The sequence below is a fragment of the Anopheles bellator genome, chromosome 1, assembly GCF_943735745.2.
Source record: "Anopheles bellator chromosome 1, idAnoBellAS_SP24_06.2, whole genome shotgun sequence".
Lineage (NCBI taxonomy): Eukaryota > Metazoa > Arthropoda > Insecta > Diptera > Culicidae > Anopheles > Anopheles bellator.
The window spans coordinates 4156631-4181122 of record NC_071285.1 but is presented as its reverse complement, the minus strand read 5'-3'; the positions used below and the strand labels follow the sequence as shown (position 1 = coordinate 4181122).

The following is a 24492-nucleotide window of genomic DNA, read 5'->3' as shown; positions in this document are numbered from 1 at the left end:
GAGAGGGAAGGAGATCGGAGTGCCACAATAATGAGTGAACAAAACTTAAACGGCGTGACCAATGGCGACGGAGAGAAAGCGAATGAGAATGGTCCGTTTAAAGTTCCACCCAACGGGCAAATGGGTTTCCCATTAAAGGGGGGGGAAAAGTGTCGAAGCAATCCATGACACTCGCAACGTGACAGAAGGCCAACTGGCAAAATGGCCGTTTTAGCATTGGAATTACTCGATTGACCGTAAACGTAACGGAAAAAGCATTCGAAAGTAAATTATTCCAAAACAAAACCAAAGTTTGATATTAAAATTGATATTTCGAATTCTTGAGGGCATTTAGGTTATCTTGATATTATTCGCAGTTCTAGGTTATGTTGCTGTTGTTGGACCAAACGGAGAACCGATAACCGAAGTTTGTCCGGTGGAAGCAAACAAATTGTTTATGAATACGTTTTTGCAAGATTGTTAAGACTTGCACGCCATTAAAGCTACGGTCTTCGAAGTGAGTCCTTCGGAGCAAGCACCCCGCTGCTTTGGGGCGCTTAAAACGGAGCGATTTAAATTAAACGATTCGCAGAACGTAGAATTTTCACTCCGAACGGTGGGGCACTTCTTTCTGCCGCAGCTCCGTGGAACCGCAGCTCGCTGTTTTATTGCCCTTGCCCCAATGGGGAGGTTGCGATGTTGACTTTGCAATACGCACGGTAGAAGTTTCGGTTAGTCCGATTCTAGGAATTGTCCTCCCGCGCCCCATCCGCGAAAACCAAAAACACCGAAAACTTTGACATTGTTTACAGAATCATGTTCACCGCTGCCCCCGCGAGTTCCGCGAGCACAAAGCCCCTTCGGGAGCACTTTCGGAGGCGCGCCTGCCACGTGGCAGCATAGTTGAAAGAATACTTTCAACTCCAAGTGCCACCAAGAGAGTTGGAAGCGCACGCAGAGTTTAAGAAGCCCGCGCGGAAACAGCGTGCGGTAATTTTATCGCAATTCCGGAGGCACCCTCCGGTGTCCTGGCCGGGCCGCCTAATGATTCTTAATACCGAACCGGTGGCCCGGTGAGCCGGTGATGTTGCCGTGCGTCTCCCCGAAACTTAAAGCGATGCCTGCGGAGCGGAGCGTCACTTTCGGAAACTTCATCATGCATCATGATCACGCCACATTATCTACCTCATCTTCTACTTCTAGCGGCCGGCCGGCCGGCGGAAGCCGCCGGTGTCTCCAGGTTCGCCGAAAAGTGCCTAATAAACGAAATCCCAGACCGAGCTGCCGTGTCGTCGTTCGGAGAATTCCTCGTCGAACAAAGAGCGGTCGTAGGCGCCCTCGCAAACAATCCTTGTTGGCGAGAGAGCAAGCGAAGCAAATCTTGGCCCCAAGGATTGACAAAGCCTTTCGACAACGACGCGTATCGTCAATTAGCCGAAATTTGTTTACCGCCTCCAGTGGGCCACGAGAGGGCTTCACGGCCTGGAACCGACCTGAGCTGAGCTCGCTTGCGTCATCGGCTTCCGGTGGCTCCGAGAACAGATTGTTTTCACTGCTTAGTGAAACCTCGACGTGAGATAAATGCCGTGACGTCTCGGGGGCCAGGTGATGACCACTTGATGGGCCTCCGAGATGAGTCCGGACGAAAATAGTTTATTTCGATTGGTTGGACAGTTGATTTAGCCGCTCCAAAACCGGACGAAATGGAACCGGAATGCCGATGTGTTGTCGGTTATTTTTAGCTGTCCAATATCCAGTACAAGCAAATCTTGGGACTGATTATGGATCGGTTAATGGAATGTTTCTTGCCGTTGTGTATGGTCCACTGTCTTCCGGATTGCAATCTAATATTGGCCCTCCGGAATTAACACGCACCCCATTAACCATTTAATCGCTTAAATCTTTACGAAAAATGTTAACCAAACATGGACCTGAATGGTTCAGTGTGAATAACGAATCCCTGAATCCCGCCCTAAAGGAAAACCAAGGGCAAGGCCAACGGCTCAAACGATCGGACCGCCCGAAATGCCCCTAACAAATGGTAATGTTCGACCTGTCCTTCGTTTAAAAATATGTTTTAATTAATCCCACACTGGCCGTTCCCATTTGGCGTGCGTTGCCGGCTAAGTAATGCTTATTGCAATGGTGGTCGAGCAGAACCGATTTTCGACGCCGCCCCAAAACCAACCGCATCGGAACATCGTGCGCTATTTTTGCCCTCCGGAATGGAGAAACGATAAAGTAGCGCGGTCGGTCGCGGTCGGCCGAAATGGTCCAGGGACGTTAAAATGCAACCAAACGGCGTCTTAAGCGCCAGGGAGTCGCTGTCCAATGTCCGAGCAGTGGGTAATATTAACAGCTGCCGTTGTGATAGGATCAGTTCACGAAGGTTGGGAATTTTCATTTTACATTTTCAATAGTAGACTGATTGAACTAAATAAGAATAAATGGAAACATACTCTCTACTGTCCATCAAATGTTGATCAACATCGAAGCGAACCACTTAATCCAACGCAACACTGTTGTTGCGTTTTTTTGAAATCCCAGACTCGAGATCATCCTCGAATACTGTGGACGATCCTCCATCTCGAGAGCGGACACGCTATGGAAGACCGGGGCCAAGAGTTTTCCGCCCAGTTTTTTTCTCCCCTTAAGGAGGAAAATGATCGGTAGACGACAAGTGGTGGTGGTTGTTTTAGCAAAAATAGCCTGTTTTGCGTACGCACCGCGCGTACGTCCATGATGGGCGCCGATGGCAGCATCTGCATCTCGTACGTCACCGGAGAAGATAGCGGACCGTTTGGTTTCGGGTTGGCATCCAACCAACCGAGCCGAGAGGCCGGCCGCCAGTCCGTAGTAAACCTCCGGTCGGTGAACACTCTGCTGTATCTGAAGTGAATTTCCAAATACCGTTAACCAATACGTTGGCATCCGTTGGCGTGGTAATTAGTGATCGACAAAAAAGTGGGGACCATTTACCAATATTCTCACCCATCGCGACAAGTGAACCCGAATCGATTGGTGGGAAATAGTGGAAAAATCAAACATTAAACATTAGTGGCCGCGCAATCGCGCAATGGAATGTTGGTCCGTTGGTTATGCAATCGCCGCGCGCACTGCGATCCCGATTTACGCATCTCGAACTCTCGCGCACGATCGGACATGCGCAAACGGCGCAACGGACTGCAACCCGTATCTGCGTAATCCGTATTTGACACTTTATCGCCACCGTCGACCAGCGTCATAGCACCAGCGTCAAGAAACCGGCCACCTTTCGACAAGTTGTCTGCCGGGGGACACACGGAGAGCAAAAATAGTTCCGAATCCGCATATCCGCTTTTACAAACAAATATACACACTTTTCACGGTGCTCCCACCCCATTTAACCTAAAAGCCGTGTGTCCAAAGGGCACGCGCGAGGTCGAGGTCGGAAAATGCGCGTTGCCGCCGCGTAATGCTGTTTACATCACCGATAAGTCGGCAATTCGGTACACATTCCGTCAGCGGACAAGAAGGGGCCATTAGATCCCCATGTGTGATGTGTCTCTTCGTTTTACTCTTCTTGTTTGCTCTTACCGCTTGCTGCTGCTCTTTTGAAGATAATTTGGTCCTTCTTTTTCTAGACCATACGGTTTCGGAATTTCGAACCGTGGAGGTCAAACGGTTGATATTCCTTTTTCTGTTGCTTGAGTCGAAATAATCGAACTTGAAACAATTTTACAACTTTGTAGCAGTTTATTAACAACTCGACATTTAGTTGAGACCGGTTGACAACGGTATCCAACACTGTTCGGTGATTAAACTCATAGCAACCAAGGAACATTCAAACATAGCAACCATTGGGTGAACCATATCTGCCTGCCACTGGGCAAATTATTCTTTTCCAGACAACTTCTAGAAACGGAGTCGCTCCTAAAAGTGTTGCTTTAAAGCATCGGAAACGGCCAGATTTCCAGAACATTTTTCTACGATTTCTCAACTCTTCGCGTGGAAGTTCTCTATAATTTCATACAGTGTGTGTCGTGCTCTGTGTGAGTGGAATCAGGATTATTTGTGGGAATTCTGCAAAGCCCAACAAAGAACTTACCGTGAAATCGGTCCTGGTCGCTGGCATCGGCTTTCAGAAAACTCGCCGGCACTTGGTTTGCAAACGCAAAAGTTTCACCACCAACTCTCCGTAAGGAAACCGTACAACCGAGTGGCAGTGGTCGAGCCGGAGAGCAAACGTTACCACCGATCTGTAGAAACATCAACGTCAGCACCGCTACCGGAGCCCCAGAGTCCGAGGGTCCTTTCGTCAGCCCCGTCAGGATGCAGCAAACTCAACCGAACAAGGTAAAGGGGGTCCCTGGACCATAATCAACTTGTGCGCTTTCTACGCTCCTCCGTTCCTTTCTTTTTCCCCGAGTCCCCGAGAGAGAGAGAGAGAGAGAGGGGGAGAGAGAAGAAACAAAGTTGCACCGGCAAATGGAATGCCAATTCCCGGGGACACATGACACACTGGTCGGTCGGTCGAAGGTGTGCGAGCGGAGCGGAAAACATCAATCAATTCGACAGAGAGAGAGACAGCCTGGCCAATGAATTGGCAGAAATATCGTTTTCCGCCCGGTCCCTTTCGGATGAATCCGCGTCGCGCATAAAGCTGATTGATATTTTAGTTTCGCTGTGGTGCTTATGATTTCATGCTCTTCTTTTTTCCTCCGGTCCAATCCGCGTCATCGCGGGATGATGTCAACCGTCGTCCATCCGTCCGTTCGTGCGGCAGCGCCGGGATAGTCATACGCCCGCGGTCAAGCGCCGCATGTCCCGGCACGGCTCGGTCCTGATTGAAACGGCACCGCGGGAGCTACCGTGGGATCTGATCGATCGGCTGCTGGTCCCGATTATTTGCTGCCACGCGGCAGCAATTCTCATTTCCGGTGCACTGAATCTGCTGCGAATTTCCCAAGTGTCCGCCTTCGTGCTGTTCATCCTGTTCACCATCCTGACCGTCAGCGGGGCCCTGATCTACCACAGTCTCAAGGTAAGTGGCGCGTCCGTAGCTCATCGAACCCGGTGCGTCATACGAACCGTGGTGCAAAAAGGGAGTTGGCGCACCGTTGCATAAATCGCAAACTTTCTACGCTGTCGCAGCTGAAACCCACACTCAAATTCGCCGAGACGTAGGACTTGTTTGTTGGTCCTGTGATTCTTTTGCTCTGGAAGTTTGATTGTATTTATGTTTCTCGGTTTTTTTGTGGCCATTGTTCTGCTAAATACCCGAGCTACGAAGATGTGCTCGCCCAGTAACAGTGTCACCGAGCGAAAGTTGCCTCTTCGCAGTACGGAGTTCCAAAAAGGACGCAATTATGATCCAATCCTTGGAATGCGTGAACGCAAAACAGTCGAATAATTTCCAGCAAATCCGGTATCCAGCGACCGGCTCTGCGAGGTCGATGAATTTTTGAAGAGACACTTCAACAGTTGCATACCTTCAGGCGCTGCCACAGACGGGCCGCTTTCGTACAATAATAATTTAAAGCATTTTGCCAATCCGTTGCTCGTAACTTCGTCTTTCTAAACATAACCAAATCCCATTCCCTCTTTCGGACGGATAGAAGAAAAAAGGCTGCCAGTGAATACCATTTTACACTTCCATTTTAAATTAAATAACTTCTAGCACAAAAATATACACATTACACGCATCGTTTGTTTCTTTTACCTAGGTACAGATGATAAACAATACTTCGAATGCTCTTCTGCGTTTGTCGATCGTGGGGAGCCTTTGCGCTTTGACAGTCAGTGACAGAGGGAGCGACAGAGAGAGATAGGGTGAAGAAAAGGTGTGTTTCTGTGGACTCTGAAGCTTCCAGCGCCCGATCTCCATGGTTACAATCCTGGCATATTGGCGAAAGGCGGCATCTGGGATTCGGGGAGTGCGAGATGAGATCAAGAAAGACTGCAGACTGATCAGTGTGCGCGCTTCGGTCTGGCTGCTCCGGTACTGCTATATGACTGCTAGGACTGTGGATCAGAAGGAGCCCTTTGCCTCATGGGCTGCCGTGGGCCCTATCCTAACTTCCTGGCTCCGTTCCATCGGGTAAACTCTCCTACCGTGACGGTCTCCTATAGCACCTTCTTGTCGAGCGGCTGTTGTGCTGCTGCTGGCACGGCCGAGTCCTTTGGTTTGCATTCCAACTGGTTGTTGTTCTCCTCGCTACCCTTCGTGACCGCACCCTTGCCGCCCTTGTTGCGAATGTACGAGTGCACGTAGAACGAGCTGAACATGTAGATAAACAGACCGGCGTTCAGCGACAGCAACGCTGCGATCGATTTCGGGTAGGTACAGCTCGGCTGGAACTGGACTTGGATGGTGTGGAAGAACACGATAATGAACTGGACCTGCCGGGGGAAAGAAGAACCGGATTAGCGGACGGGCGGGCGTGAAGTGAAAGTGGTTCCGGAATGCCACAAACTTACGATCTGCATCACGGTCAGGTAGCGCTTCCACCAGAGGTACTTCTGCACTTTCGGGCCCATCGCGGCCAGCATGTAGTACGCGTACATGCACACGTGAATGAACGAGTTGATGACGCCCAGCAGCGTGCCATGGCCTCCTGTGATTGATTCGAAAAAAAAAAACAAACACAAACCGGAAACCGTTAATCTCGGGACGCAACGTTCTTGGTGGACCTTGGCTTCGGGCTTTGATTAGAGTTGCTGCGTCAAAAGTTCCGTGCCCACTAATCACGCGCGCCCTCGATTCCAGCCCGAGCTGTCCCGAGTGACTAATGAACGGTGCTAATGGACGCAGCCCGCTCCGAACCGGACAACAAACCCCCGAGGGTGCTGGAAATTCCAGTTCCACAGGCTCATCAACAGTCGCTTTGCTGAAGTTCGGACCTTTCTTCCGAAAGAGAAAACAATTGCATAAATATTATGCACAGTCCTTCGCGAACTGTGACGCACCCACCGGGGAGGGGGGGCCATCCTTCTTTGGTGGCGCAACAGGCTCCGGAGGGCTTCCACTCTACACAACTTTCTGCTGGCCCCATTGTGCATTATGCCTGCTCGCTGTTGTGGAAACTTTCCGTTTCCACGCTACCCTTCTTCGGCACTCGCAACGGCCAAACAGTTCTGTGCCAGTATTCAGGTGCCTCCCATGGAGTTCCCATGGAAACGGTCGGACTTTGCGTCCTTGAACATGAAATCGTCTTCACCCGCGGCTCCTCTCGGATGGGTCGGACGAAAAATGCAAACACGCGCGTGGACGATAAACTTTTAATTAACATCACAATCAATGTCCGGGCCATCGAACGTCGGCTATCGGAGCGGGGTTCGGAGCCGGCCGGTCGGGCCTTGGGCTCGTCGTCGGTGACCCTGCTCGTCGGGTGATAATTGATAGCACCGTGTCACGACACGACGAAGATCAAGGATGGTCCGGTTGGCTTACCTGCGAAATACTTGACGCCAATGAAGCCACAAATCGGCATCAGCGTGTGGTGATAGACGTGCAGGAACGAAACCTGGTTCTGTTTCTTCCGCAGTACAAAGAACACGGTGTCCAGCAGCTCGACGACCTTGCACATGTAGTACATCCAAACGGCTCGGGCCATCTGTATCGGAAGAAGCGGATTAGGTTCTCTCTGTCTCTCTCTCTCTCTCTCGGTCTGGAATACGTACCCGCATGGCGACCGGGTTCGGACTGTAGTCGACTGGCTGGCAGCGGTAGCTGTAGTGCTTTCTCCAGCCTCCTTCGATACCCTGTGGAAAGTAGAGAGTTATTAGAAGGGTGAGAGCCCCATAATACCCCCCAATCGAGCGTTTTTTCCAGTTCAATAATCGGATCAGTCCGGCTGACCATCATAACCCTGTCTCTCTCTCTCACTCTATACGACGCCGTGCGCCACCGAGCGCCAAGTGGTCAAGCGGAAAGAGTCGGCTATCGTAAAAGTGTCAATTATCCAGCGGCCGGGGCACATTGCGTAACCCGGCCCGACCTTAACGATTGGTTAGTGTTGTCCCGCATCCCTCTCAGCAGCGACTCTCAGGCGAAGGCGCGCGTGGGAATCTGAGGCCCAGTCCGCCATTAAGCCCGCCCGATAGAGCTGTCAATAAAACAATGCTTAACAACCGCTGCGGCTGCCGAGTCAAGACAACTGTCAACACAACTGGCAATTTTAAGTGCAGCCAAGTAGAAAAGCGAACCCCAATAAACCACCTCTCGACCCCGGGTCTGGGGTGGTCAGGCAAAACAAATCGCATATTTTTTCCGTTCCACCGTCGGAGGCTTCAGCGCGGGGGGAGATTCAACTAATTTATGCCCCTTTTACAAACCCACCAAACAACGGCCCAAAATTTATTCCACAATCTCGAGTGCTCGTGTGTGCGTTGCGCTGGTTGTAGTGTTCTTGGAACCCATTTCCACTTCCTGGTTCGTGCTCATAAAAGCGTGCGTTATCTGCTTCTTCCGGAGGTCTTTCCTGATCGCCCTGGGGCTTGTTTTTCGAAAACAAATGCCACACGACGACGACGGCGACGGTGGTGCTTACGTGATTAGTCTACGAGCCGACTTCGATCGATCGATCGATCGCTCGGGGCGGGTCTTCCGCCGACTTACCTCATAGACTAACACGATGCTGAGCAGGACCTGCACCGCGTTGTACACGATCAGCACCGTTTCCAGCTTGAACGGTTTCCGCTTGGCCATGTACCGGGGGCCGGCGTACAGGCAGAAGTAGAGGTACGTCACCAGGACCATGATCAGCGGTGTGATCGACCCGGACAGGAACCATTCGGTGGTGCGCTCATCTAAACGGGAAACGGAGCAACGCCAATAGGGATCAGTATTAGGAGGAGGACAATCGCCCACAACACACACACACCGGCACACAGACACACTGCACACACCTTGATTGTCCACGAAGAACTTCGCCACGCGGCCCAACAGACTGGTGTCCGGGGTCGCGGACTCACTGATGCCGTCTGCACTCATTGCACTCATTGCACTGTTTTTGTGTGCTTCTTTTCAACGATGACTCTCGAGTTTCCTCACTAAAGCACTAAACACTCGCACGCGCCCGCACACTTCCGGTGGAGGAATCTGAGGAATCACACTGCTCGGCACTCGGGCACTTATATCCTTAAATCTGCGAATAGAAACAGAACGGGAACGGTTTTATTAATAATAGAGCCGACCTCGACGAATTTCACACGGGGCCTGACCGATCCGACAATTTGGCGAATGAATCAAACAAACACTTTGGCGCGGGATCGGCACAACACCAACGATCGATCGCGGGGGAAACAAGTTTTGCGCCGCACAACTTTTCGTTTGACGAACTCGAACTCGAATTATTCGAAACCCGGAGCCCCCAAAAAACCGGATATCGGATCGGTATCTGCCGGAGCTTCCTCACCAAGGCGCGCACCAGGGTCGTCCACGCTCGCGTTCCGGTCGTGCTGCTGTACTGCCGTTCCGTGCGCGTGTCCGAATCGAACTGATCACCGGTGGTTAGCTGCCCATCCCTCTAAGCTGCCCCGTGTAACGGATGCGGATCGTGCGGCACCCCGAAAACCGTACTGACCGAACCGGGCCTGAACTTTGCTGCACCACCACCACCACCACCACCACCCGACCGTACCCCACCGAAAGATTTTCGCGCTCGCTCAGCGCGCTTCGCTCGCTAATCGCCCGTCGTTGCCAAAACGAAAGACTCCTGTGGCGCCGCAAGCGACGAACTCGGTGATCTGGCGAAAAGACACGAAACTAAATCGCCTAAATCGCATCGGCCCCGTCGTCGATCCGGGTTGATCGGGTATCGAAGGGTCTCTCTCTCTCGCTCTCGCTCTCGTTTGCTCTCACTCTTTCTCTCGTGCGCGCCCGCGCGCGTGCACTCATGGCTAACAGGCTGCAAAATCCCTACCTCGACGCGACCCAAAAGAGGTCAAACTTCTTCGCGCCGGTCCCGGGTCACTTCTTCTCGTCGGGGTTCTTCTTCGCCCGTCGACACGGACCCCTGATGCCCTTACATAAGGCCTCGGAGGGGGGCCCGTAGTAGCGAAACGGGAAAAACGAGCTCCACGAGCGTGCCCTACGCCGCGCGTCCGGCACCCGGTTTTTGAAGGTCGCGCCCACAGGTACTGCGCGCCCCGATCCCGTCAGAGGTCGTCTGTGTGCGCCTTGCGGCCGTTGTGCACCAGTCGAGAGTTTTGCGGTGGAAATGGCACCTTGGGAGCCTCTAGTCAGCTGACCAAGAACCGTGGTGATGTGTTTTGGCCAATCCCTTTCGGCGAGCCACCGGATTTCGACAGAAGACGCTGCAATTGATAAAGATATGCGCGGAGGCCAGGGGTCCCGATTGTTCAACCAATGGCCGGCTGGCCACACAGCTGTGAACCACATTTCCAAACCGTTTCTCACTCTCACTCACGGTGTGTCACGTTACATAAGCGCCTAAGCGGCCCGGAAAGTTAGGAGATGCCATTTGTTACAACCCTGGCTCTGGGTATCGGTGTGTCACACCGATTCGTGTGCCGAGGGGTCCGTATAAAAATATTTATAACGTAATAGAGAGAAAAAGGAAGCCCACGCGGACGGGAGCGCCCGGTTTGTGTAGCTGACCCTTGTTGAAGCTGAAGGTCTTCCTGTGCTTGTGCCTTGTGTGATGGGGAAATGGTGATTTACACAAAACACTCGGCGGCACTGTCGTCGTCGCGTATGAATAATACCCAAGGCCCCCTAACGCGCCGTCGCTGTCGCTGTGCTAATGCTAAGCCATCAGCGACGGCGACAGGCCGGTCAATAACCCAGATTGACCCGTGCACCGTACGATGCACACGGTGAAGAAGTGCAACGCCTTGCAACGCCGTGGCGATGCAAAGTTCAAATGCGCAACTCACTTTATTTATGCTCGCCCGATCGAACCGCCCGGAGTCTTTGACGTAGCACCTCCACACACAAAAAAAACGCTTGCGAAACAAGTGTTTTGCGGGCGGAAAGGATTGCACCATCGAGCCACGCCTTTCCAGTAACTCCGCTCTACAAGCATCCTTCCTTGAAAACGGTTCTGATCGCGCTAACCGTTTCTCATTACACCCTCGGCCGGCCACGATTAGTTTCGGGTGGTGGTGTATCGCGATCGCCAACCCATTACCTTGATCCTTCACGATCTCCCGGGTTGCCCACGTATCGGTTGGCTCGGAATCTAGGAAATTGCTTCATCTCGGGGATGGGCGCCGATCGGAACCAATTGACTGGGTTTCCAATTTGCAGTTAGCGATTGCTGAGCGCACATAATAATCATATGTTTCGTGCTCATAAAAACTTCGGTCACGGCGTGAGAGACGGCAAACCATTCTTTGTGCTTTAAAATGTAGCAATTTACATATTGCCGTGGCGTGGCTACATCATTAATCAAAACAAAGCCGGCTTCCAATTCTCGAAACGTCAAATACTAATTGTCAATTTGACACTCGCTGCCACAATGATAAGTTATTCGAAGCACAGGAGAAAAAAACAACAATCCGAATCCGGTGTTCAGGGTCAGCAACGGGTTGCACCTTGAGAGGGGTTTGCACACGCGCGCTCCAAACATTAGGTCCAGCCCCGTTTGGGAAACATGGTCGCAAGGTCTCAAGACACAAGACACGCAGCCTCTCTCAAGAAGAATGACACATGCGCGTGCGCCGGTTGCGTGACTTCCGTCGTTCCGCCTGCTTTGTTACATTCCTTCTAATCAGCCCGCGCCCGCGTTCGCCCTGGGTGTTATCGAACCCCAGCCAGCCATGGGAGACATCTCGGCGGGGCTGCTGCTGCTGCGGCGGCAGCTTAATTAATGAGGCCTGTGCGAAAGGTATTTTGGACACCACCAGGGCGCCACCTTGAGAGACCGCGTGCCGCGTTCACATGTCGCGCAAGAGTTGAAGAGGTCGATCACACAAGGGGTCCAAGAAAGTGTTTGAGGCCCACAAGAAATTAGGCCCGAAAAGCGCGCTCACTGTCTTTGGCTTCATTGCCAAATCATTGCCTGGCGTTGATCTACATTTTTTGACAATCACGTTGGTCAATCGCACCCCAGTGGTCCGTCTTATCCGTGTCGGTTAACGAAATTAACGCAACACCGGACCCTTCAATCGCCGGACCCCGATGGGGCAACGGAGGCACCTTGCAAGGCACTATTTAGTTTAGTGGATTTAGTGCAAACTTGCATCAGACTGGAAGGGCCCAACTCTGGGTCCGCTGGGAAAACGCGCTCCACTTTGTGACACTTTTTCAAGGGTGAGTGGTGACACCGAAAGCTAATGGAGCTGATGAAATTAAATGCTTTTGTTTTACTTCACTACTCATTGGCCAACTCCGCTCCCCCATTACAAATCCGCGATATTATGTTCCGGAAAGGGACGGAAGTGATCTGTGATCGATGATCACGACCCTCGGTAGCCTTGGATCAACAACATTCTTATGCCAGCGCCTGCGCCACCCTGTCACGGGCAGATGTCGCGAGCCTCCCTCGGCGGCACGGATTGCATTTCATCTCGCTCGCTGTTAATGTGGCCGCACTTTATGCACATACAGATTGCACCCTAAGCGCAGCACCGACATCGTCCTTCTCGGCTGTCGTTAGATAATAAATATTTCCAACATCCACCAGCGCGGTCGGTCGATCGGTCGCCGTTGACGTCACCGGCTGCGTAATCTGCACGGAAGGGTTTCAAATTACAATCCTGAGCCGATCCGGTCTTATCACCGGGCTTCGGTAGTAACTCAGTGGTTGTGGCCTGTCATTTGCATAGATCTGCGATCGGAACCAGTGTATCAATCGCCTATTAACGGTAATGCCGGGCTACGCAGCCTTCTAGATTGTTCAATTTGACAGCTAGGAGTCTCCAGAAAGTCTCCAGAATTTCATTAAGGTTCTCCAGGGCTTGGAACTTATTTATCGAGGATCACGATCCAGATCATGCGACGCGAGACCTCGACGGACCTGAAGCCGTATTTCCCCGACGATTTCCGCACCGGGAGGCGGCCTTCTAGGCGAAAACCTTGCCCCAAGGTCGCCTCGGTACAATGTCGATGACAGGGTCCAATTGCAAGGCATCTCAATAAACACGCGCGTGTGTACTTGATTTTGAAAATTGCCAGGTCAGGTGGCCAGCAGCGGTGCCTTCCTCAAGCCCGAGTGAAAGACCGAGACCTCCCGGCCAATCCAATCAACCGATCGATGCCGGTGTTGTTATGCTCTGCTTCGTGACGACGGACGCAACGAAACACGCTCGAAGTCCGCAGAGACCTACTGGTGGCGTTGCACCACCAGCTCGGTTGCGCTCGAGTGACGTAACGGCCGCCGCCGTGGCCGAGTCTCGTTTTAGTCACAGCGACTGGGAGATAAACAACCAGCCCCATCTTGGGCATCAGGCAAACAGCGGCGAAGGGTGGCCGGAGTTGGTGTCGCGCGCGCGCGCCCGAGGATTACGGAATTGAGGTCTCGGCGCGCGGAGTTGCGTCGGCCACGACGACCACTTTCGTACTCTCACTCTCATTTCACGCACTGTCTCTTTCGTCGTGCGCCGCCAAGCGGAATTCCACGAAGATCTGGTGAGTTGAACTTTCGGGGCCAGCTCCCAGCAACTGGAGCCAATGTATGTAACTGGGCCTCTGGGACACAGCACAATTACAGCATCTCACCACGGCTCATTGTTTCGCCGCTACATACTTTCACACGCTCCACCCTCCTTACGGGTCCGTCAACATCCGCAATGCAATCAGTGCCTTGCGGGCGACCTTCGTCGGCGGCGCCGCATCGCCGAAAATCTTCATGGTCAAGTCTAATTGAACGGTAAACAGAGCTCGGGTCGGCTGGCGGCCCGGTAATGCCCCGGAGAGTGTGTACTGCCCCGTGACACGCGCACGCACGGAGGCCACGATCGCGAAGGAAAGCGATCGCCGGGCAGGCAGGGCACGGCGAAAAACTGGTTTCCGGAATGGGCCGTGGAATCGAGCGAGAAATGGACACCGATCGGGCTGAACCGGTTGACGGGTTTTCTCCTTCCCCTCCGACTGGGCTCGCGGGTGCGTATGCTAATTGACCACGGACGAGGCCGAATTCAGACACGTAGTCGGGTGTTTGAGAAGTAATTCAGAACTTCCCGGGGATGCGCGAGAAGGATGTTTGACTAGCTGGCTGGTGGCGAATAGATTATTATTAGAATTTGTTCCACAAAAGGGGTCTCGTAATTAATGGACGGCATATTATTCACCAAAAAAGCGCCCAAGTTCAGTTCGCTTGCCGTTCGCTTGCAGAAGTCATTAGTTGCAGTCCAGTGGATCGCCGTCATCACGCGTCCGGCGGGCTGGCGTAACTGTGTCTGGCTCTTCGATCAACCTGCCCGACAGTTCGGGTGCCATTTTAAAGTGCCTCACCAACCAACGTTGGGCAACTGAAATGGCCCCAATCGCGTTCAGCTGACGCTCGTCTCGTTTGAATTGCAGATTGTAGATCGCTAATTGAGGCTGGCTCACTATCAACCCCGACAGCTAATTGGACATCCTTTCGTCGATAAACAAATCGCAACGGACGAAAATGGAATAAATATTTTTGTCCACGTCACAATCGATCCCACACACAGATCGCGGAGACTCAATCAATCCGCGTGAGTCGGCAGCGTGAGCTGTCATGTTCTTCTTTGTGGGAAGTTTTGTGTTCCTCACGACCAGAGAGGTTGTGGCATCATTTCCTAAGTGGCCCGTTTTTGGGCAAAACAAACATTCCTTTCAGCCGAGAGATAGGTGGTAAAAAGGTGGAAGAGTTTATTGCCGGGTAGAGTGCCGAGTTTTTGTTTGTTAACTAAAGCTACTAAAGAAGGCCGAATGCTTGTTTACGGCAGCTCACTTTGTGGGTGTCACCTTCGAGCGTCAAAACAACTGCATATTTGAATGGTGCAAAACATCCCCGACAAGCGATCCTCAAACTCCCAACTGTTATCGCGAGAAACCCCAAGGTCCAAGAAGATTATGGGATTGGTCCTCAAAAGTACCCCAAAGTCATGACCGGAACCGTGCGGTACCTCAACCTGAGGAGCTGGACCTGTTTCCAAGACCACAAAAGAAATGGCCTGGTGATTAACATGCTGTCTCTGCGGATTGTGTCATACTTCTACTCGCTGACTTCCTGGTGTAACTGCATTTCCTGGACTGCATTTTGAACTGATTTTTATTCAGTTCCGCCAACAACAAGTGGCACCAGCGGAATGTTTCGCTTCGCGATCCGCCGTCGGCAGGGTCAACCAGTTCCAGTGCCAGGACCGCGAGTCGGGCACGTGCTGCTTCAACTACTTGTTCAGCACCACCAGAAGCAGCTGTTTTCAAAAAACGAAAACTCCGGTACGCCTTCTCCCGTGGGGTTCCTTTCAAGTCCTTTCCTTTTTTTATGACGATGATCACCCGAAGACTTGCGCGGTGAAAGGGAGTTCGCACAGAGCGAAAGAACACTCTCGAATCCGACGCTTCGCTTCCTCGACCTTCCGGGAAAGGACGCTGACCCACGCTGGTGGGCAGAGAAACCCGCAGCAGGTTCAAGGCCAAGAATCAAAGACACCGGGAAGACTGCGCCACAGAAATTACAGTCTTCAGCCTCGATCAATGGGACTGCGGGCACTCATCAATTTATGATAAGAGCGCGACGATAAGACCTTATCCTTACGAGCTCCTTGACTGTGCCGTTTCCTATTTGCGTCACTCACGATGATCCGACGAATGATCGACATTAAGCACTATTGTGTTGGTCCCTTTAAAATTGAAATCGCGGTGCGGTTTATCGAACATTCATTCGAACCACGAACTGGTAAATCATATTTTTGCCATTTATGTTGCGGGCTACCAGCCCCATACCCAAAACCCGTGTCTGGCCCCCGAACGGCGCGGGATTAATTAGTAACCGGCGAGCGCGAGAGAGATCGATCGAGTTGCGGTTGGCCAATGAACGGTTCGACGCAATATCGACGCAAACGCGGAATGATCCGTCCGTTGGAGGGCAAACATCGGCGCGCCATTCTGACCGAATTAGAGCACACTAAACTAATTAAAGCTCGGTCCAGCAAAGAACCAGTGGAAGGGCGCCGAGCCGACCAAGGGCTTCAGGAAATGAAGTTTTTTATTTTTCAAACCACCCCACCGCGGACAGCGTGCCTCCTAATCCGCTCTTTATCCGCTTTGGAGATCTTGTATAACAGCTTCCAGCTCCCAGCGTTGGCCTGAATTTGGTGTCTCTCTCGCCTGCTTGGAATGTCACCGTTTTGGTGATCGCAGGTTGCCAAATGTCTCGCCGACGATCAGCCCGACGATTGGCGTCCCCCTTTCGGATCTCTTCATCTTTCTCCGGTTTGGACTCGGCACCGCGCACCGCGTCTTAAGGTCCCCAAAACTGCGTTTTTTGTTCATTTAAATTGGAAATTCTAGCCCACGACACACGGTAACGGTATCACGAAAACCGAAACGAGTTTCCTATCGTCGATCGCCCGTCCGCCCCGGGCCACGGTAGCATAAATTAGGAAGATCGCGAATATATTACACATTCGCGGTTCGTTGAATTCGGACCGAAGGCTCCCAATACACGAGGGGATGATATAACACGAGGCTCGAGCCATAAGGTCCCAATAAGAGCCCGGTTCGAGCGAAGCGAAGCCGATGAACCTTCTCTCGGGCGCCCGCGCAAGGTTTTCCGACGGTCAAACCTGGGGGGGGCTCGGACATCGTTCTCACCGGAAAGTTGCCTAATTTGATCTGGCCACACGTGGCAAGATGATTTACGCCGCCAGTGACCGATCGTTCGTAGGTTGTTCACCCGATCACCCGATCAAAGTCCCCTAGACCTACCTAGATCCGGGATCGGGGCGTATGGGACGTTTGGGCAACCAAGGTTGGTGAGGCCCTCTCTCTGGCGGATGCAAATTGCACTGGGTAGATCATCACAATCGGCCGTGTGTCCGCGCCACTCTATAATCATTGTGGCGATTGTGTCATCGGCCACGGCGTGAAGACAGCGTGTAGGTCGGAAAACGGACGGAAGTACTGACACTCTTGGCGATCGAGTGGAAAAACCCTAGCGTAATTATAATTTCACCCAAGATCAGGGTGTCGATCGTGGGCCGCGATTTGCTCGGAAGATCGCTGATCGAAAAGCACCGTGACCAGTGTCTGTCCGTTTTGATTGACTCATGGTAAGTGGGGCTTAATTGGGACTTGGTTTCTGCTAGAGATCCCCCCCCTTAGAGGATTGATGACGCGATCAGCCAATATGATAAACTAATAAACTTAGGAAATGACCGTTCAAACACTTGAGGATCCCTTCCGCGTGACGCAAATTACAATCCGTACACACCTTGGTTTCGCTGCACTACGTCGACACTCTCGGGTATCTGGCGGTCACAGCTTTCCTGGCGAAACCCCTGGCCGTCTGGAGGGTTCTGGAGGCAACCGCAAATGCACTGGGTGGTGTCACTCAGGTGTGCTTCACCTGCTGTCTCGGGGTTGTGTCCGTTCTGCTGAGCAGTCGTGCGCCAACTAACGCGCCCTCAGCTCGCGCACGCGCACGATATTACAATAATGCGCCGCCCGTGCGATAACCCTCCGAGGGACGACCACATCGCGCTCGTCTCCGTTCGCGCGCCCGAGTCACGCCCCGAGTCCCCCAGGGCTGCGTGAAGGTCGGGCGAGGGTTCCGGGAAAACGAATCTCCCGCGCAGGCTGGAGTGGCCTCGAATGGGCGAAAAGTGCGTGGCCTTTCTAAAAACGGGGCCTACAGGCGGGTCTGGATCTCACCTTCCAGAGCTGACCGATCAGAGTTGAGTCCCCGTTCGGTTCGGGGGGGGTGCGTCAAGAGCGTCACATCGATCACGTGGATGGCGCAGGATGAGCTGGCGCTTTTCTGCCTTGCTGACCGAGCCCGAAGGACCCTCCCCTTTCTAGCTCATCCCGTTTACCCTGAGCTTGTGCAAACAATGTTTCAATTCAAGATTCGAAGACGAAGCCATTCTGGCCCTCAAGTGCCCGTCTGGCCATCACTTGACCAAAGTCCGGCCGCCGGCGAATCGATTGTGCGTGACGTCATTTGGCGCAAAATTTAAAAAACCCCTTTCCGAAGTCACACCGCCTAACGGTATGCAACCCGCCGAGCACGCCAAATTCAAATGGCGACGGCGACAACCCCGAAAACGGGGCCACTAATTTCGGATGTTTATAATGACATACTTACGCAGACACACAGCACTCCCATACCCACACACACAGTTTAATGTTCACCGCGCAATGCGCGGTCCCTAATGGTCCGTGCTGTGCGCCCGAGCGTCATAACGACGATAAGTCGTCCCGAGGACGGGTATCTTGTTTCCATTATCGTCGGGGGGGCCAGTGGCGAACAAAAAACTGCGCCAGACTAGCTGCCGGCTACCCGCCCGAGCCGGCCCGAGAAAATCGAAGTACGTCGCGGACACGGGCACGGATTCCGGCGTGTGGGCGCTGTCGCTGTGGAGAATGAATGAATGAATGGCGCAACTTTGCGGACGGGACGGGCTGCGAGGACGATGGAGCGATAACTTCTCCGTCCGAATGGTGTTGTTGTGACTTTCGTCCCGAATTAGTACGACCGGAGACCGTGGCCCCCCACGCTCCCCGAGAAGGGACCCGCCTGACCCGCTCGCCGTGAGGCTCGCTTTCGTAAAACAATATTTAGAAACTTAAATTAATAAAGGGTCCCACGGTGAAGTGCGCCGTATCCTTGGGTCGTCCTTCGCGCTATTTTCCTCATCCGCATAGTATTGCCGGGGGGGGGCTTCTTCTTGTGGTTGTCGTTGCAGGAGACTATCCGGAGACACTCCGCCGCGCGGTCCTCCGTCACCTCCGATGAGTCACCCCTGAGACTTGGTACGCAGGCGCGCCTGTGCCCGCGCAAAATTCATTCATTCCGTTTTCGGCGGGGGGGGACCCCTCGGTTCCCAGCCGTTGGCCAAAAATCGAAAATCGTGACGCCAGTCCGAACGTGGTCGGTCAAATGTCAAATACGGCGTAGAACGTGCCCGGCATCGGCACACCCAGTTGCGAAGGAGGCCTCAAGAGCCAAGAAAGGATAGCGTCGCTCCGGGGTCCTGGGTTCTTGTTCGAGCTGGCGACAAGCTAGTGTGTAGCGAAATTATCAAATTGTGGAGATTTAGACGTTTATGTCGGTGGCGCCCTGGCCATCCACATCCTTCTCGGGAGCGCATCAATTCTAGTGATTTCGAAGCGAACGCGTGGGACGAAAGTTTTTCCGCCGACGCCGGATGCTCTGCACCCACCCACTTGGGGGGAGGGTGAAAAGCGCCAGAATTTATCGAATCATTTCGGGCGCGTGTGTGCTGGGAGGGCTGTCTCAGAATCTGCATCTCGGTAGCGGCGACGATGGCGACGGCCAGAGTGTTAACACACACTCTACTCTCGATTTCATCATGCCCTCTATTCCCATTCCGGGCATTAATTTCGTCAAAACCATTTCCACCCCCCTCCTGGCCCCAGCCCAAGAAGCCCGGTGCTAGGGCCAGTCGATTGCAATTTCCTTTTTGCTTCGCCCACTCCGGCTCCGACTCCGGTTCTTGGCAGTGCTTCAATTTCGCTTCGCTCGGCGGCGTCTCGGTTGAGTGAATTATGCGCCCACTGTTCTCGCTGTTCTCCGTCGGCCATTATCAAGGTTACGGAACATTGTGCCCATGATAATCACAATAAATTATCCGTCGCTGTCAATTGGGTTTGCACCGTGTTCCGTGCGCCACTCACAAACCTGCTTTGCATCTCTCCCTTCGACCCTTCTCCGACGATGACGGGGTGACCTTTCGGGCGGGCTGGGTGCCCCAATAAGTCACCCGGAGCCAAATCCTGCGTAGCTCTGCAGACCAAAGATGGCCTCCGATGCAACTCCGGGATGGGCTCTATAAATATGCGCGCGTGGGTGTTGCCTCTGACCCACGCACGCAAAGCACGGTGCTCTGGCAATTTGATCTGGTCACCCGTTAATGTCGGTCAGATCGTTCGGAGAGTTTCGAAAATATCTTACACACGTAATTGATTGAGCCCCTTAATGGGTTGGCCCCATGGCAAGGGCATGACACTCCGTTTAGCGCCCTGACACGAAAACAGTAAAGTGGGATTGCTCAGGGACCCATGCTAAGTCCCCTTTCAGGAAGGTTACTCGTAGGCCGTGGAAAATTTTGAATTTTTTTAGATCTACGGCAATAATTTCCAATGACTGATTTGCACATTTCGGCTGTCGCCTCTCGGCCACAACTTAAGAGAATGTTATTTTTCAAATGCTCCAAACTTGCAGGCTTCTCAGCACATCTGTAAATAAAGGCCAAACAAAAATGTTATCGACGTTAATGGTCCTCCCTTCGTATTTTTGGAAAAACAAAGATCCTATGACACCTCCAACCCATAAATCCGCCTTTTCTAGAAATAACGGCTTCTCTTCAATCGATTGATTCAATCTGTTGTTAAGCGATTTATTTAAAAAAAATGGCAGAACTTCAACTTAAAATTTGACACTTGAGCTGACAGATGTGTTCGAAAACTGTAAAGTGCGAGCAGTGTGATTTCGAAAGTACCAAATGAATAAACCCTTGTACCAGGCTGTTAAGGCTGTTAATAAGTCCATAGCCTCAATAAGAGAAACACATATTATGGTTTGAAATACGCCTTGTACTTAATCTCTTTCAGACATTCGGCTTTTTTTCCACGTTTAACCACGTCCACGTTTATACTCAGAAACCCCCCTTTTAACTCCCGAATTGAAGGCAAAGTGTCCTTATCCGCTTTAAACATTTATCCATAAATTTCCTTTGCTAAACCTTCCATAAATAAAAATTTAATCACTGGAAAATACTTGACTTTTTCCCCAAGTGTACCAATAAAAAATAGACTCTTAGCAGCGCCCTCTGCTATGGCCGAATACTCGAGTGAACTTATTGAACAGCCCAGCATGTGGTCGCTATGGCAACCCAGCACCCTTTGACTCGATATGACGTTTTGCGTTACTCCTCACCTTTAAGCGAATGTATTATTCAAATCAATTGGATTCAACATAACCGAGTTCCTTATTGAATTTGAATAAATTGCAATTAATAAATTATGATAAGAATAAAGCTGCTACCCAATAAACGACGTTCAGCGTCGAACAAAACTCTCTAACGGCTGATGGGGCAATGGTTGCTGAGAAATGATTCCACGCTGAAGTCGATAATTTTCAGCCACTCACAAAGCAGCACGCGTATCGTAAATTGCAAATGATCAGCAGTAAATAAGATGCTAATTGAAACCCCCGAATTGTCGGGGGGGTGGGTGAAATTACACCCAAAGAACGCTGACACACTGTGAACACAGTGTGAATTTTACGATTTTGGTATCGGAACTGCGGGATCGGCAGATAATATGTAGATCATGGTCGGTTCGGTGAAACTCCCGTTTAACAACCTCACAACGGGCGTATTCCGAGCCGGGTTCCGGGAACGTGCACTTTAACAACATCACCGCCCACCGAACGCGTTCGGTTTTTACTCCGACGGAAATTCGAGAAGCCTAAGGACTAAGGACACGGGTAGATTAGCCGACGAAAGCCAACTCGAAGAGGTGACTAAAGGCAAACGAGCCTTGTGACCTGAATAAGAGGCTCCACGCTCGATGAAGAAACTGATATGCCACGACGAACACGACGACGACGACACCAGGATGTGACAGGACGCCTGTAGACACTTTCACTTTAATTACGGGCGCGCTTTCACTTTCGCACCACTCGCTCGCTCGCGCGTCACAGCTCGAGGCACTCAATTTAAAGCCCCACGGCCACCGGGAAATCGGATGCCACCGGGAAAAGAAACGTCGTCCCCGTCGTCGAGGAGGTGATGGAAATTAATTACGTAAAAATATCTTTCAAAAAGTTTCGGTGGCCCCTTCCCAGATAGTCCTGCGCGATAGGACCTTCGGTGTCCCTTCTGGCCCTGGTCATGTCGGTGAATCACCCGGTTTCAATGTCTAACGCCCGTGCCCGTCCGATTGCAGATTTCGCCCCTGGGAAAGGCGGTCCTGATTACCGGCTGCGAGTCGTCGCTCGCCCGTTCCCTGGCCAAACGCCTCGATGACCTTGGGTTCACCGTGTTTGCGGCCTTCAAGCAGCTGCAGGACAGCGACGACGCAACGATGCTGAAGGCCGTCTCGTCCGGCCGCCTCAAGCTGCTCCAGCTGAACGTCACCAGCGAGGTGGAGGTAAGTGCTCCTCGGGCTCCAATTTGAATATGATAATGAGGGAGGAGAGGGCCGAATGCGCCAGTTTCGCCAGCCATCAAGTGGCCGCCCAAAGCTGCCCAAAAACCAGCCAGAATCCCTCTTTCCGGTGGCTGCCTGCACTTGACTTTGATTTGAATATAACGCTGGCCGGCGCTGAATGCAGATTCGCCGGTTTGTTGGATTTTTAAAGCAAGGACCTCCAGCAAGGACCGGCCCGGCCACAAACGTATCAACGATCGATCCGGGTCGCGACACACACTCGAAACGGGGCTCATAAAATATTAATGGGTCCTGTGATTGCGGCAGGAATCGGTCCACTCTTGAGTTCCTTTTTGTCGGAATTGTCCCCCAACTGTTTTCTTGGGGAAACGCCATTGTTCGATCATCGTTGACCCAGATCCCGGACCGCCGGCTCCAGGATTCTCCAGCAGCGTCCCACTCCCAATTTCCCACAAACCGATGGGCGCTCTCCATTCCCCGTTCCAATGCGCTAGGTTGTTGCGTAGGTGCGAATGGTTTATGTTCGAGCGATTTGCAGCGCTGGGGTTCCCAATTATGGGATGATATATCCGCCGGCCTGGGTCCGGGGCCCGGAAGCCACCGGAAGGTTGCGTCCCACGCACCGGATCACCGGATGACCGGAGCTACGCCCAAAACGGTCCGGTGCGGACCCCGTTTCTCTGACGTTCCGATCGAGGCCACGAACGTATCGATAAAAAGTATGCCAGGGAGAAGTTGGCATCGTTTAATCATCCTTCTTCTAAAACGTGGCATTAAATGCCTGTTTAGAACCAAGAACCTCGAGGAATGTGCTCTCCTTTGGGTTCTTGGTTCTCGGATACCCCCACAACAGATAATAAATGATAGGAACCGGAGCCACCGGAGTGGTCGGATTCGGGGAATCCGTATTTTTAGCCCCGTGAGAGGCGATGAAAGATGGATTCCGCCGAACTCGGACTTCATTATGTCCCCCGTGGATCCGGGAACTCCTTCTCTCCGCAGATGCTGGAGGCATCGCTGTTCGTGACCGAAAACCTGCCGACGGACGGTGAGCCGGGCCTGTGGGCGCTGATCCACTGTGACCTGTGGTGTGCGCTCGGCGAGCTCGAGTGGGTTCCGTTTCCGGTGATGCGCAAATCGTTCGACATCAACGTGCTCGGTACGTGGCCCGCCGGACGGCGGAATGGCGCCTGGTCTAATGTCCACCCTTTCCCTGGCAGGTGCTTCCCGGTTGACGCAGGTCATGCTGCCGCTGATTCGCCGCACCAACGGACGGGTAGTGTTCCTGTCGTCCGCGCTGGCCCACCTTCCGTCCCCGGTACGTGGAGTCCAGTGTGCCACGCAAGCTGCCATCGAAGGACTTGCGTCGTGTCTGCGCCACGAGCTGAAACCGCGCAACGTTGGCGTGTCGATCATCTGCGCCAGTGAGTTCGCGGCCGGAAACGCGTGGCTCGATGACAAGGATATGCGCGAGCAGGCCAAGGAGATGTGGGCATCGCTGAGCGAGGAACAGAAGGAGACGTACGGCGAGGACTACTTCGAGCAGGCGATCCGTTCGCTGGAACCGTACTACCGTGGGGTAAGTGCGGACTGGAGCTCAGGGTCAGCACAGGGTGATGGTTGAAATTTTGTGTCCTTCACACCACAGGAGGGAGAATACCACTCAACGATCCGTGCCATGACCGACGCCATCACTCGCACCTTCCCGATGTTCCGTTACACGCCGCTGACACGCTACGAGAAGCTAAAGACCATCATCGCCGAACACCTACCGAATCCGCTTTACGAAATGCTGTACAAGGCCTAAAGGACCGGGGGGTGTGCAGGAAAGAAGAGGTGACACGCGGCTACCTAGTGGCCGCTGTAACCAGATGTGGAGGAGCTTTTGCTTTGTGTTTCGTTCGTGCTCTTTCGTAGCCGTTATTAGAAAATAGAATACGTTTTAGAACAGGTTTTGTGTAACTGTGCGACCCTGTTCCTGTGTCGAACTCGAGTCTCTTGTGTCTGCAATAAAATGTGTTTTAGTATTAAAAAACCAAATACCATTCGGATGGAGCGATTTCGTTTAACAACGGCTTCCATTTTCAAAATGTTCAAATTCGTACCTTTCAGCGGAGACTCAAACCAGCGACAAGGAGAAAGAACCAGCGCCATCTATACGTCAGTCGAACGACCTTGCCAAGATTTTCAACAAAACAGTCATAAGTCTGCCACAACACAGTGCCATAACC

At 52.5% G+C, this 24492-nt stretch overlaps 2 protein-coding genes across 2 annotated transcripts; one reads left to right on the top strand and one right to left on the bottom strand.

The window, feature by feature from the left end:
- Positions 1 to 2833: 2833 nt before the first annotated feature.
- Positions 2834 to 24293, top strand: LOC131206145 (D-beta-hydroxybutyrate dehydrogenase, mitochondrial). The gene is made up of 7 exons (XM_058198573.1): positions 2834 to 2921; positions 3867 to 4314; positions 4745 to 5002; positions 22037 to 22240; positions 23264 to 23420; positions 23482 to 23840; positions 23910 to 24293. Exons 2-7 carry the CDS (start codon positions 4291 to 4293, stop codon positions 24066 to 24068), a joined length of 1161 nt encoding a protein of 386 aa, XP_058054556.1. The 5' UTR covers positions 2834 to 2921; positions 3867 to 4290; the 3' UTR covers positions 24069 to 24293.
- Positions 5616 to 17478, bottom strand: LOC131206146 (elongation of very long chain fatty acids protein 7). The gene is made up of 7 exons (XM_058198574.1): positions 17337 to 17478; positions 8869 to 9107; positions 8579 to 8769; positions 7642 to 7722; positions 7412 to 7574; positions 6439 to 6575; positions 5616 to 6360 (listed from the first exon to the last, which is right to left on the bottom strand). The coding sequence occupies exons 2-7, from the start codon at positions 8960 to 8962 to the stop codon at positions 6085 to 6087; spliced, it is 942 nt and encodes a 313-aa protein (XP_058054557.1). The 5' UTR covers positions 8963 to 9107; positions 17337 to 17478; the 3' UTR covers positions 5616 to 6084.
- Positions 24294 to 24492: the final 199 nt, after the last annotated feature.

Bases quoted from the DNA above. Each gene is read 5' to 3' on its own strand.
- LOC131206145 (XM_058198573.1), top strand. From the start codon at position 4,291: ATGCAGCAAACTCAACCGAACAAG. The intron at 4,315-4,744 runs GTAAAGGGGGTC...TTCGTGCGGCAG, and splicing joins AGCAAACTCAACCGAACAAG to CGCCGGGATAGTCATACGCC. The intron at 22,241-23,263 runs GTAAGTGCTCCT...TTCTCTCCGCAG, and splicing joins ACGTCACCAGCGAGGTGGAG to ATGCTGGAGGCATCGCTGTT.
- LOC131206146 (XM_058198574.1), bottom strand. From the start codon at position 8,962: ATGAGTGCAATGAGTGCAGACGGCATCAGTGAGTCCGCGACCCCGGAC. The intron at 7,723-8,578 runs GTAAGTCGGCGG...TACTTTCCACAG, and splicing joins GCATCGTGTTAGTCTATGAG to GGTATCGAAGGAGGCTGGAG. The intron at 7,575-7,641 runs GTACGTATTCCA...CTTCCGATACAG, and splicing joins CGAACCCGGTCGCCATGCGG to ATGGCCCGAGCCGTTTGGAT.